This window comes from Alnus glutinosa, chromosome 4 (genome assembly GCF_958979055.1).
Source record: "Alnus glutinosa chromosome 4, dhAlnGlut1.1, whole genome shotgun sequence".
Classification (NCBI taxonomy): domain Eukaryota; kingdom Viridiplantae; phylum Streptophyta; class Magnoliopsida; order Fagales; family Betulaceae; genus Alnus; species Alnus glutinosa.
In genome coordinates, this window is record NC_084889.1 from 7,859,738 (window position 1) to 7,874,723 (window position 14,986).

Here is a 14,986-nt window from a genome sequence, read left to right on the forward strand (position 1 = left end):
ACAAAGGTTCAGAATTCGAACGTTGATTAAGCATTTATTCTCTTTTCCAATGAAAATAGTTTATGTGTTGTTTGGTCTCACACGTGAAAGAGAGTATTAAAGTATTAGTTAAATTTTTTGGAGGTAAATTAAAGTTTGACATTTTTATATATTTCTATGCAATTCTACTCATTTGATTAAAAAAAAAAAAAAACCATATTATATTAAGGCCTAGCTAATAGTTAAGGATTCGGATATCGTGTAATGAGATCATCTATTGCACCGTGCAAAAGACATTTTCATATGAGAAGACATTTAAATTTTACCCGACCACTTGTTCAAGCAATAGACAACCTTATTACACCAGATCTCTAATGTTTTAGAGGTGGTCGACCATCTCCGTAAGAACAATTACGATAATGTTTCTTAAGGTACTTGACTATCCCTTAGCAAGGCAAAATAATAGTTGAGACTACTTCTTGAGGATGGTCAGCCATCTCTTTCGTTAATTTAATTTAATTTGTTTGTTAGAAAAAGAAAAGAAAGAAAAGATTTGTTTATTTTTTAAATTCATATGGTCCATTCAAAATCAAAGACCAAAATCTTTAGAATGGCAGGAAGTCCATCCGTTTTAGGAGTTCATAAATAGACAACAAGAGAGCCGTTGGATTGGATGCAAGTGATAGTGTCCCATTACCAACTGCACACTGTAGATAATCTCATCTCCATTCCTCCCAACATACTGAACTAGGAAAAGACAGCCTATTAATGTGCCTTGTCTTGTCTTGTCTTATCTTGGCTTGACTTGGGTTGGGTTTGTAGGCTCCATTAACGCGAGAATTGGGATCATAATAATTATTTGTATGAATTCCTAACAATGAGGCAGATAATTTGATAGAGTTTATATAAAATTCATATTTCCAGATAAATTTTGTTAAAAATCGAACCTTTACATGTAGGCTTACTTTTTTAAATCGAATATGAGTAAGCCCAACCAAAAGAAAGCTCATTCGAGATCGAGTTCCATCGATCTCTTTTGATCACGAATGGACAATCGATACGAGAATTGATATGCTATTTAAAAAGTAGGAGGCTTCGACAGTTATTTGACAAAACTTGCACCATAAAAAGGATCTTTAGACCATATGTTTTCAAGATCTTATTATATGAATACGATAAATGCAGTAACTTTTTGTAATTGAGTATGATCAAACTGTCATGAGCAAGTCGAATTTGACAACTGAATTACCTAATTCAAATACGATTATACGCAGAGACGGAGGGAGGGGGGGCTGGCAGGGGCCATGGCCCCCCCCAATTTCCTTGAAAAAAAAAAATTTCTTAGGTTAAAAAAAAAAAAAATCTAAAAAAAAAATAAAATATATAAGCTAAAAAACTAAAAATTTAGCCTATTGGCCCCTACCAATAATTTTTTTTTACCACCGGCCCTTCCCCATAAGAACTTCTGGCTCCGTCCCTAATTATACGAGAGTAGCCGGGCAAGGCCAACATGGCTACCCTTGCATTGAAGCGACTATATATACGTGAAGAGTAGAATGGTAAGGAATTTTTTTACAATTTCTTAAATCTTTCTTCTCAAATACATCTAACTTAGGCATCAAAACTATCTCCCGTCGGTCTTTCCGTCAAGTTTACTTGCCTAATTTCATTTCTTTTTTGCAAAGATTGATTGGAGGCCAAGGATATCCCTTTGAAATGGTCAACTCAAACACCCAAAAACTATAGCGACAAATTTTTAATATTTTAATCACCTATATATCGGACACGTAATTAAGTTTCATATATGAACATGCACCTATAAAAACATCATTTTTATATGAATTTTCTCACCATATCTGTTCCTTTGTCGGTTTATGCAGTATCCCCTTCGTGTTCCAGCAGTTTCCTCTGTGATCTTAATCAATAACCGAGCTACCCACTGACCTCAAACGACAAACCGGTCAAACCCTCCTCAGTCCTCCTCCTCCCCATTTGCAACACATTTATGATTTTAACTGTACACCCCATTTCCAAGACTGCCGGCGCCTGTCTAACAGAGGACATGCATGGCCATGGACGAGGAAACGTACGTGTTCCTTTGCTATGAAATTAATGGAGACGTTAAAAGAAGGTAACTGGAAATTTCCTACGATTGGGGGATTTGGGGTTGAGGGTGCCCACAAAGAGCATTATTAGTCTAAAATGATTAATAAAGTTTTAATTATAGCTTTCTAAAATCGTTTGCACATTTTAAAATCGTTATTTAAAATCGCCATTTTTGAAATCGCAAACCCAAATGAACCCTGAATAGAGAAGCAAAAAGTAGTTTTGTTCTATAAATTTAAGGAAAATCAAAGGGAAGCTGCTGTGAATGATATTTAGGGTGCGTTTAACATTACGATTTCTTAAACAAAAAATGCGATTTTAAACCAAATCGCAGAAAATGAATCGTTTGAAATTGCGTTTTTAAAAAATTATGATTTAAAAAAGCAAAAAATCTGCATTTTCAAATCGCAGGGAATGATTTTTTTTATTTTTTATTTTTAAACGCACAATTTTAAAGGTTAAACTACACTTTTGTCAAACGCTTAATTACATTTTTTAAAAATCACATTTTAAAGTCGCTATTTTTAAATCGCATTTTTGTAATCACAAACCCGAATAAACCCTTAAAAAAGCTGTTGCTCATATTCCTATTATATTATTCTTAAAACATTTATAATGAGACTAACTTTTAGAGCGTCACATACTGACCTTTTGGGGGGCTCATCATTTTTGAGAATATAATGGTATCATTAAAAGCCAGAAAAAGTCTAGCTAAGCAAAGATTACATCTTGTAGAAAAGAGGGACAAGCCTCTAACCACACCTCATTCAGCAATTGAGAAGTGGCTAGCTTAGCCACCTTATGAGCAACAAGATTAGCCTCACGTCTCACATGGTAAACACCACAAGGATCCAGTCGTTGTAACCCTAGCCTAGTATCCTCAATGAGGTGACCAAAGCTTGAGCAACATGGACCCGTCTTCTTCAAAGCATTCACCACATTCAAAGAACTTCTGACCAATGATGGGGGGCTCATCATTGATTAAAGAAGAAATGAAAAGAAAGGAAATTAAAAAGAAAGAACAAGAAAAGATTGTGGTAGGCATTTGTCTTAAATGCATACGGTTGAAAAATAAAAATTATAGCTGCTTACTATAATTAAAGTTTCCTCAATTTTCAACTAGAATCTTGATGTCACAGGATACTTATAAATGATACATTAATATATAGTACATGAAATTTCCCTTTTATGAAGAAACATGATTTGAATACTTGTTTATGCCCTAGATTTAATAGCATGCCATATAATATACACTAATTAATAAAATGGAATTGAACCCTAAACACGACGTCACTTCATTATTAAATATGCAAATTACCACAATTAAGAAAATGGACCATCGTTGATGTCAATAAAAATATTCATAGTAGGTGGATCATTCACATCTAGCTACCAAATTTAATATTCATTTTAGTTAAATTCACACATTTTAATTTTAGTTACTTCTTCTTCTTCTTTTTTCAAAGCTAGCACTTATATTTTGCTTTTTTATTTTAACTATTTACCTTTTATTATTCTATTTAAATATTTTTTTTATTATTATATTTTTTTGAGATGAGAGAAAATGTTAGAATTAAATTTAAATATTTTTTCTTATTTGGTGAACCAAATGTTTCTCTAATTTAGTGAGTCAGATGCAGCTCATTCTAACATCATGACCAGCCAAAAGAACATTTAAATTAGAGTTAAATATATTTTGGCCCTCTTTAGTTAGGCGTTTCCTTTTGGATATTCTCAGTGTACTAAAAGGCACCTCACGCTTTTAATTAGATTGACTTATTACTTATCAAAAAAATAAAAACTTAATTTGGCCCTTTCAACTAACAACTATTTTTTATAAAGCATTACAAACTAACAGGTGTGACACTTAAACTCATCAAATTAAACTTCCATTTAATTGCATTTAAACTACTTTGATGTCATTCTTCCTAAAATACTCATATTTTATTTAAAAAATAATAATTAAATTTATATAAAAATAAATAAGTTTTGATTAAGTACTAAAATTAATACATAAAGTAAGGTTCGATTAGTATAGAAAGAATTTGCATGAAATTTTGATTTTTGATTTTAGTTTTTTTATGAGAGTACGGATATTTTTGAAAAAATAGCTTAATTGCAACAAAATGGTAATTTTTGACGGGTCTAAATATTACACATGTCAGTTCGTGAGACTTTATTAAAAACAACTATTTGTCGACAAAAGAGTTAAAATATATTTAACCCTAATTTAAATGTTATTTTGGCTAGTCGGATGAGAATGCTCAAGGGAGGAGTCTTCCTTACAACTATATAAGCCATCCCATCCCTTTCCATTTTGACAAATCATTAGTTCATCAAACCAGAAACAACGTAGCCAAAGTCATATCCTTAATTCTCAACAAAATGACACCTTCAAAACTACTGTTCTTGTGCCTCTCCCTCCTTGCTTGTTTTTCCAAATGCAGTACTACTTCTCATGATATTTCCAGTACTGCCTATGCTAAAGGGTCATCAGCTGGGATCAAAGGACTGTTTATTTTTGGAAGCTCTCTGGTTGATAATGGCAACAATAACTTCCTCCAGGACTCCATGGCTAAGGCTGACTACTTGCCCTATGGAATAGATTTCCCTCTCGGGCCCACGGGAAGGTTTACAAATGGGAAGAACGTGATTGACCTTCTGGGCGACCACCTTAATCTTCCCTCATTGATTCCTGCATTTGCTGACCCCTCTACCAAGGGAAGCAAAATTGTTCATGGTGTCAATTATGCTTCTGGTGCCTCCGGTATACTAGATGATACTGGCTTAATTGCGGTAAGCTGATATATAAGACTTGTGTTTTCTCGTCTTCTCTTCTTCTTTTATTCTCATTGATTGTGGCATGTTTTAGCAGCCATCAATGATTGCCTTGTTGACATAAAGGATCAAAACTTTTCATCTATACAACTTCAAGGGGAACGAAGAGCTAGCTAGCCGCTTTAATTTCATCTTTATCCCTGTTTCCTTTTTACCATGATGAGTTGATGACAAATGATTCCTGTTCATTAATTCAAAACATTTTCTATAGGTTGGTGGTATGTAAAAGGAGTTTCAGTCTGTGATTCATAAAAGTTCAGAAGAAAGTAGTGCTTGCTTCTTTTTTTTTTTTTTTTTGGATAATCGGAGCATTCATTGCGAAACTAGATTACTGAGATATTACACAGAATGTCCTCTCCACACGGGTCGGGTAAAGCTTGGACTTTCACCTGTGGCCAAAAGTTCAAAAATTATTTGCACTCAAGAAAGGTTGAACCTTAAACCTAATGCTTAATTCATGAAGCACTGAGATCAAGTGACTTACTACTCCAGCCAACCCTTTAGCGTTTGTGATTGCTTTTTTGCTTAGCAATATAGTAAGTGACATATTCCAATGTCCCATATTAAGAGCACTCACACTGTGCTAATTAAAATAGCTTAAAAGTTATTTTGGCTAAACCCTGTAGCAAAAAATTCTCAAAAAGGCTATACATCCGGATTTGCTTAACTGCTAATGTGTTTAGTATAGTTCAACAATGTATAATTTATATTAATAAAATAATCAATCTGGTCCTCTCTTTGTTGGGAATAGCAAAAATAGATAAATAAAAAATATTTTAAATGAAATAGTTAAAGTGCATAACTAAAATGTTAAGGGGGATAAAAATACTTTTAAAAAGTAAATAGCTAAAAAAAAAAAAAAATTGTTCTTCAATTAAATTTTAGTTAAAAATTTACTGAACGGACAGAAATTCTTCGAGAACCAAAAGTCCTCCATTTACATTTTTTATGGGTCATTGTAGTCCAACAATAAGCTCTTACAGATGAAGCTTTACATCTGTGCTAACGGGATTAGGTTTCAGGGCCACGTGATCAGTCTGAGTCAACAGATCAGAAACTTTGAGAAGGTGACCTTGCCGGAATTAGAAGCCCAATCGGGGAGCAGAAGCAGGGTGGTGCTTCCCAAATACTTGTTTGTTGTTGGAACAGGGGGAAACGATTACTCCTTCAACTACTTCCTGAGGAATCCCAACAGCAACGTCAGTGACCTTGAAGTCTTCACTGCCAACCTGACAGCATCACTGTCTCGGCAATTAAAGGTACGTTGAAAAAACAAGAGTTCCTTCTACAATTATTTCTCAGAAGGAGAGAAGTAGTTGGAAAATCAAAATTTTTTTTGTTAGATAATTGTAAACGATCTCGAAAGTAGCGGGCCCAAGTTCCAAATAAATAGGGTGCCAGATTTCTTGATCAAATCCAAACTTTATTAATGGCCTTTGTCCCTGAATCTTTAGCTTGGGAAACTTTAGGAATGGTCTCTGACAAGACCGACCAAACAACAACCATAGTAATAACAACAACAAAAATCGTAAATGCCTCTATAACCAAGTCTCTGTGAAGAGATAAGAATTCATCTTTACTTGTTATACAAGTTTTTGATCATATGTTTCGTCTGACATTGTTAATGCAGAAGCTGTTCAACCTGGGGGCTCGAAAGTTTGTGTTAATGTCGGTAAACCCACTTGGGTGTAGTCCAACGGTGACGTCAAACGGGCTGGCATGCGTACAAGGGCTGAACCGGGCAGCTCACCTCTTCAACACGCACTTGAAGTCACTGGTGGATGTTCTCAAGTTAGAGATGCCTGGTTCTGCTTTTGTTTTTGTGAACTCGTATAAGATTATCAGGGATATAATCAGAAATCCCAATTCCAAAGGTAAAATATGAACAAGATTTGCTGCACTAATTGGAATGATATATATATAGATATTGAGAATTAGTATTTGAATAATTGAATCCATGCATGCAGGTTTCAAGGACGCGAGTAGGTCTTGCTGTGAAGTGGCATCAGTGAATGAAGGTGGAAATGGAATACTGTGCAAAAGGGGTGGGGGAGCGTGTGCGGAGAGGAGCAGCCATGTGTACTTTGACGGGCTGCATCCAACGGAAGCTGTGAATGCCCAGATAGCAAGCAAGGCCTATGAATCTGGTCTGAAAACGGAAGTTTATCCCACTAATATTAAGAATCTGGTCAAATCTTGTGTCTTTTGAGGAATTTTGATTCACTGTACGTGTTAATCTTAATTCCAAATTTGGCAACTTTTACTAGCTAGGATGTAGGCTAATGAATTTAGGTGGTTCAGTAGTAGCTAGGAAGGCTAGTGAAGAAGTACTGTTTCTTTCCCTTTTATTGGCTATATATAACAACTAGAACCTTATTACATACAAACTTTGCTAATGTGTTGGAGGTTGACTAGGAATGGCCTCTCTCTCTCTCTCTCTCTCTCTCTCTCTCTCTCCCTCTCCCTCTCCCAACCACCACATGCAAATGGCCATTCACTCTGGTAGCTAAAAAGAGTGATTTGGCCACTATCCCAACTTAAATGTAAATGGCTACCCCAACAGTCACTTTTTACATTACAAATTATATTTCTTTTTTTATTATTATTATTATTTACGGTTACAATTTGAGCCGTTCAATCAAAATAAATAATCTTGATAAAATTATTGCATCGGATCTTAATCCAACTTAATCTAGCTTAGCTATAGGTTCATTTTTAATTTTTTAATTTTTTATGCCAAGCAAATTTAAAGGAGAGAAGTGGATGAAGACCACTAAACTTAATCCAAAGCCCACCCTAATAGGAGTAATGATTTGTTAAGTTATATTTGTTGCAATAATTGCTGCCATATTTCCATTATATGAGACATATCAAAGTATAGATTTGCTATTGTCCACCCATTTTGGAGGCGTTTAAGGCCATACATGGTGATAGAGTATAAAATTTTTAAAGAATTTAAGATCATCATGTCAACAATTTTTTTTTTTTTTTTTTTGAAGTATTTCAACAAAATTTGAATGCAGAATTTTATGGTATACATTGTTTATACCTAGTTTTACTAAAGAAAAAACCTAATGTACAAGTATGAAAATATTAAGAGTTTTTGAGCATATGAGAAACATATAATTGTTTTTATTAATGTTATGAAAAATATAAGTGATAAACATATACTATTAAATATATATAATTCTCATGTAGAACAGTGTTATAAAGTCTGAATTGAAAAAAATTTCCAGCCATCAATTTACAAAAAGTTTATGGACACGTGCATGTGTATGTGCATACGCGGTCGAAGAGTTGAACGGAGGAAATTGGTTGTGTGGCCAATAATTTGTGTTTTCAACGTTCAAAAAATCAGAGTTTTGAGTTCTGCAACGTAAGACGCAGGTTCTGTCATCTCTGTGGCTTTTTTCAACATCCAAAAAATCAGAGTTTTGAGTTTTGGTCGTTGCAGAAACAGAGTTTTGAGTTTTGGTCGTTACAGAAACAGAGTTTTGAGTTTTGGTAGTTGCAGAAACAGAGTTTTGAGTGGTCAATATTCGTTGGTATGCATATTCGAAGGTCATTGGCTCAGGGAAACAAAGGTCAACAGATTTTGGTATCTCCAAAAACTCTCTGGTCTTTCCTCCATTATTCCCTTCCTCTGATGATCGGATCCCTATCCTTTTAAGCCCACCTCTGTCTCTCACGAATTCGTAGACATACACAGAAACAGAGAGAACCCCAAAAACAGAGAAGGAAAAAAGAAAGATGACAACCCAAATCCAAACCCTACTACTCTCCATCCTCCTCCTTCCCACTATTTCCTCATCAATGAGCATAATATCGCCAGGATCAACCCTTTACGCCTCCAACACAAACCAAACCTGGTCCTCCCCAAACAACACATTTTCACTCGGCTTCATCCCACTCAACCCCCCCACCTCTCCGCCGACCTTCCTAGCTGCCATTGTCTTCTCTGGAGGTATACCCATCTGGTCCGCGGGCACCATCCCCGTCGACTCTGCTGCCTACCTCCAACTCCATCCCACTGAAGGCAACCTCCGCCTCGTCAACGGCTCTGGCCATACCGTCTGGAACTCCTCCACCACCAACCTTGGTGTCTCCTCCGCCTCCCTCGATGACTACGGTAACCTTGCCGTCATGAGAAATGGGACCTTCCCGGTCTGGTCTTCTTTCGAACACCCCATCGACACGGTCGTGCCGTGGCAGCAATTTTCAACTAGTCACGTTTTACGAAATGGGTTGTACTCGTTTCGTCTTCTTAGTGATGGTACTGTTAATCTCCAGTGGGATGACAGTACTGCGTATTGGAGTCGAGGTACTTCGAGTTCTTCGAACAACAGAACTTTAACTTCGCCGACTTTAGAATTACAGTCTACTGGTATTTTGTCGGTTTTAGATCCCACATTGACTAGCCGCGGGGCTATCATCGCTTATAGTAACGATTATAATCAAGGAAGTGATATTTTAAGGTTTTTGAGGTTAGATGGCGATGGGAATTTGAGAATGTATGGCTCTGCTAGGGGGAGTGGGGTTCAAACTGTGATATGGGTAGCTGTTGAGGATCAATGCAGAGTCTTTGGGTACTGTGGGAACATGGGAATCTGTAGTTATAGCGGTAAGAATCCCATTTGTAGGTGCCCCTCTCAGAATTTCGAGCTGGTTGATCCAAAAGATAGCAGAAAAGGGTGTAAGAGAAAGGTGGAGACACAGGATTGTCCGGGGAATCTGACAATGTTGACTATGGAACATACTCTGTTCTTAACGTTTCCTCCTCAGAGTATATTTGCGGTCGAGGGTTCTGAGGTCTTTTTTGTGGCTATATCCTCGTGTAGGATGAGCTGTCTTATCAGTCCTACTTGTGATGCTTCGACTATATTGTCGGACGGGATGGGCATGTGTTACTACAAGAAGCCGGGTTTTATCTCCGGGTACAGTAATCCGGCACTCCCTAGCACTTCATATTTCAAGGTCTGCTCACCGGCGGTTCCAAACGCATCGCCTTCTATGCGGAGCGACGGTTGGCGGATGCATTCTTGGGCAGTAGCTTTGGTGGTTATCGGGACCGTCTTGGGTTTGATTGCCTTGGAGGTTAGTTTATGGTGGTGGTGTTGTAGAAGCAGCCCCAAATTCGGAGGATTGTCAGCCAAATATGCTCTTCTTGAATATGCTTCTTGTGCTCCAGTCCAGTTCTCGTATAAGGAGCTCCGGCACCTAACCAAAGGGTTCGAGGAGAAGCTTGGAACCGGAGGAATTGGAGCTGTGTACAGAGGGATTCTCGCTGACAAAACAGTCGTTGCAGTGAAGCGACTCAACGGAATCGAGGAGGGAGAGAGGCAGTTCAGAATGGCTGTTTCGACTATAAGTTGCACCCACCATTTGAATTTGGTGAGATTGATTGGTTTTTGCTGTGAAAGGAGCCACAGGCTTTTAGTATATGAGTTCATGCAAAACAGGTCCCTTGATAATTGTCTCTTCCAAACAGATCATCCGGGAAGATTGTTGAATTGGGAGAGCCGGTTTAAGATTGCTCTTGGCACTGCGAGGGGCATCACTTACCTTCACGATGAGTGCCCTGACTGCATTGTCCATTGTGACATAAAACCAGAAAACATTCTCTTGGATGAGAATTTTTCTGCTAAAGTATCGGATTTTGGCCTTGCAAAGCTGAAAACTTTAAAGGATCGTACTGATTATTTGGCGCCAGAATGGCTGCAGGAAAATCTTCCAATGACTTCGAAATCCGATGTTTACAGTTATGGTATGGTTTTGTTGGAGATAGTGAGTGGGAAAAGACACATGGAAGTATCTGCAGAAACGAACTGGAAAATGTTGTCCGGGTGGGCGTATGAAGAATTTGAGAAGGGTAATGTGATGGGAATTGTCGACAGAAGGCTGGCTCAGACTCAGGCTCAGCAAGGGGTGGATGTGGAGCAAGTAATGAGAGCAATTCAAGTAAGCTTTTGGTGCATCCAGGAGCCACCGTCGCAGAGGCCAAGGATGGGAGAAGTGGTACGCATGCTGGAAGGCATCACAGAGATTCATAGGCCGCCTCACCCAAAGGGAAGGCCCTCAACGCTCTGCTAGTGTAACCATCGTAACTGTGAGCATTGAAGAGTTTGTCTGTGTGTGAATATGCTTCTTCCCATGGTTACTGTATTTATAGAAAATGTACAGTTGGATTTACAGTGTATTCTAAACTCAGAATACAAACTACAATGTCTTATCTTCGGCTAACGTGTTGTTATCTTTATCTTGTGCTTGAATGGATATCTTGTTATCTTTATCTTCTCCCTTTGAATTCTTTGGGTGTTTTAATCTGGTAGAAAACAGTAGAATAATAAATAACACAATCACACCAGACATCAAGATTTACATTGTTCCGCTAACGAGCCTACATCTGCATGCGAAGGCAATTAGGAGAAAATTCACTATTAAAATGATGGAGTAGAAAGAGTAGAACGTACTAAAATTATATAGGAAGTGTCATATAAACCTTGCTATTATATATACCCATCTTTCTAGTGATGTCTAGACCAATACAAAAGTTATAACAATAAGATTGATTAAAAGGGGAGGAAATTATATTTGGAATGTTATTTTAGTTTGCACAGAAATTTCTTATAAATCGGTTTGTAAGAAATTTCTTACAACCTACATATAAAAGTGACATGTGTCCTTTGGTATATGAGAAGCACATGTTATTTTAATAGCACGTGCTTTTCACGTGCTTTTTTAATAGCATTAATAAAAAATATGTGCTTCTCACATGCTTAAAAGGACACGTCACTTTTATATGTAGTTGTAAAAAAAGTTCTTACAAACTTTCTATCCTTTTAGTTTGATTTGATTTTAAGATTCGAGTATATACTCTCTTTTTTTCTTTTTCTTTTTTCTTTTTTTTTTTTTGTATTTTAGTACTATTCACTTTTATGTAGAATTAATAACATTAATAATCAGGGACGGAGGGAGGGGGGGCTGGCAGGGGCCATGGCCCCCCCCCAATTTTCTAAAAAAAAAAAAAATTAAGGTGGAAAAAAAGAATTTCTGAAAAAAAATTTAAAAATATAATGTAAAAAATAGGAGTTTAACCTACTGGCCCCTCCCAAAAAATATTTTTAGCCATTGGCCCCTTCCCATTAAAACTTCTGGCTCCGTCCCTGTTAATAATGTAAAACTATAATTACACCCCTAAATGAAAAAAAAAAAAAAAAAAAAAAAATTACAAACAAAAAAAAAGAGCCGAGTTGGGCATATTTCTATCTTTCAAGGATGGGGATTAGCTATACTTTTGTGTCAGTGAATTGTAGCCAATATGGGCAGCTAGCGAAAGGGGACTTTGATGGGATCTATTTGCCTAATTAAGTTGGTAGATGTTGCGTTTTGAGCAGCCTGAATGCCTGTTTGACCATATAGACCCATTGGGATCGTTTCTCATTAACTATCAGACCATTCCATCTTTCAATGTCTAGAGCAACTCAAATCTAGGATCTGCCGATGTTTATAGGCGTGCCAGTTGCAACAACGTTTGCGTTCCCATAATTCAATGCCTAGAACTGCTAATGCAAATGATCACCCCAAGTCCAAATCCACGAGTACCTGCAAAATAACGGTTAAGTAAACAATGCGGCTTGCCGGCCATACTGGGGGAGGACAACTGTCACAGCTGTGACATGGCCGCATTGGTGGCAGCAAGTGGGTTGTCTTTGCACCCTTACTGACCACCAAGCCCTAAGCATGAGGGAGGCATGCTATGGGCTGAAATTGGAAGCTTGGCAAAATCGGTTGGTGTTGGCCCAAGCACTGTCAAGGTGCTTGGCCTAGCAGGCTTGTTGCTGTATAGGCTGTGGTGCAGTCTAGACTCTGGCTCTTTTGCTGATGGATGACCCTTTTGGTTGCTGCAGGCAGTGGCCACATGGTGGCACTGCCCTGCCCTTGCCTGGGCACAAATGATGAGCTGCAGTGGGCGAATTCAAACTGGATATGGCCCCTGACACTGGTTGGGCGAATTCAAACTGGATGTGGCCCCTGGCAGTGACCCTGATACTGGTTGGGCGAAGTTGAACAGGTTGTGGCTTCTGACAGTAGCCCAGTCGCTGGTTGGGCGAATTCATGGGGGTTTGGCTCTAATGATGGGTTGTTGGCAGTGCATGTCAGAAGGCTGGGAGGAGGGCAGAGGAAGCTGTTGGTGCAGTTTAAATATGACAACTACTGCAAACACGTGGCATGGCTGCTGAGGCTGATTACTTGTGGGCAGTGAGATGTTGCAAGTGGTTTGATGCTACAACAAGGTGTGGGCGCATGCCAGGTGGCTGCCCCACACTGCCAAGCCTGAAGACTAGTTGCTGGGCTATTTAAGAAGTGTTGGGAGCTCCTGAGTAGCCAGAGAAGAGGGAGCGAACTTAGTTTTGTGTGAGCTGCTACTGAGAGAAACACTGAGTGTTGTGTGAGTATTCTGATAGTTCTATTTGTAAGCCTTATTAGCTGTGTGAGACTTGGGTGCCATTGTGTTGTGAGGGCCCTTGTCATTCCTTGTATATTTGTTGAGTTGAATTGTAAAGGTTGGGAGGTGTTGCTCCCGTAAAAGGTTGTGTGTTGTGCTGTGATTGTTGCTAACTAACCTCGGTAAGGTATTGATGGGCTGCTTAGACACTGCTGTGTGCTTTGTCTAAGGCCATCACGGGGCTGAAGCTAGGCTCGCTGTCAAGTGATAAATTACAACAACTCTGATGCTTGTTCTTTTTTTTCTTTTTTTTTCAAAGATAAATAAGCGTACCAGAAGTTCGAGAGAATCGTGAGTGTATACCTCCTTCTCGTTTGGATTGGTTTCCTTAGAGCATTCCTAGCAGCTTCCCTTCCCTTCCCTTCCCCTTCATTATTCCTAAATGTAGGGAATAAAACTACTTTTTACTTTCCTATCAAAAAACACCCTACAGCAGCTTCCCTTCATTTTTTCCTATATCATTAAAATATTATTTTGTTACTTTTACTTTAATTAAAAGTAAGAAAAGAAAGAGATAAAGTAAGAGAGAGATTATATTTTTAGAATAAACAATTGAATGTGAGGTGAACAGTGCTTCCCAATGCATTGGGAAGCACTGTTTACTTCCTAGGGAACAGATAATTGTAGGGAAGCTGCTGTGGGATGATTTTTTTGACTTTCTTGAAATTTTTCCTAAAATTTAGGGAACAGATCCCTTGTAGGGAAGCTGCTAGTAATGCTCTTATGTCAATGTCAATGATTTCTAGATCTCTTCATTCTATATGGGGCTTTGCCAGGTGTCCCCCTCCCATTGGCTAACATTTTGATTGGGTGTGATAATTTGTACTATTTGATAACTAATTCTCACGAATCACATCTCACATCAGGTGTCATCTTTAGGCACGATATAATTCTGGCAAGGTAATAGCGCCCAATTAAATGTCATCTGTTACTGTTACATAAAGGTAACTCGTTGTGCTTTTTTTTTTTTTTTTAGTGTGTAGTTGTCTAATAATTTGCCGAGAATAAGAAGAATGGTTGAAATGGCATAATGTCGCATGATTTCTTATAGCGTTCTTAGGGTGCGTTTGGGATTGCGATTTCGTAGACAATAAGTGCGATTTTAAACTAAATCGCAGAACATTGATCGTTTGGGAACTGCGTCTTTAAAAATTGCGATTTGAAAACGCATAAAATTTGCTTTTTCAAATCGCAGATAAGATGGTACTTTTTTAAAAACGCAAAATTTTAAAGGTAAATTCGCGATTTTAAAGTCTAAACTGCGATTTTGTCAAACGCTTAACTGCGTTTTTAAAAATCACTTTTTCCAAATCACACTTTTTGAAATCACAAACCCAAACGAACCCTTACTCAAACCCATTGTATGTCGGGTCGGGCTGGGCCGGGCCGTGGAACCGGCTCGCCGGCCTAGAGGGTTAGAGACGGTAATACCAGGAACCATTCACAAAAATCAAATGCTGAAACTTTTGGTCACAAGTAAGAATTCAAAATGTTTACTATTCCTCCAATGAGGAGCAATTGAAAAATGAGTGAGTGAAACGTGGGCGACCTGCACAA

General features: G+C 38.0%; 2 protein-coding genes across 2 annotated transcripts; both read left to right on the forward strand.

Annotated features, from left to right (window-relative positions):
- Nucleotides 1-398: 398 nt before the first annotated feature.
- On the forward strand, nucleotides 399-7,289 carry LOC133866090 (GDSL esterase/lipase At1g29670-like). The gene is made up of 5 exons (XM_062302649.1): nucleotides 399-410; nucleotides 4,336-4,881; nucleotides 5,946-6,182; nucleotides 6,554-6,797; nucleotides 6,891-7,289. Exons 1-5 carry the CDS (start codon nucleotides 399-401, stop codon nucleotides 7,130-7,132), a joined length of 1,281 nt encoding a protein of 426 aa, XP_062158633.1. The 3' UTR covers nucleotides 7,133-7,289.
- Nucleotides 7,290-8,196: 907 nt separating this feature from the next.
- Nucleotides 8,197-11,180, forward strand: LOC133866903 (G-type lectin S-receptor-like serine/threonine-protein kinase At1g34300). Its single transcript, XM_062303561.1, has one exon. The coding sequence runs from the start codon at nucleotides 8,674-8,676 to the stop codon at nucleotides 11,011-11,013; it is 2,340 nt and encodes a 779-aa protein (XP_062159545.1). The 5' UTR covers nucleotides 8,197-8,673; the 3' UTR covers nucleotides 11,014-11,180.
- Nucleotides 11,181-14,986: the final 3,806 nt, after the last annotated feature.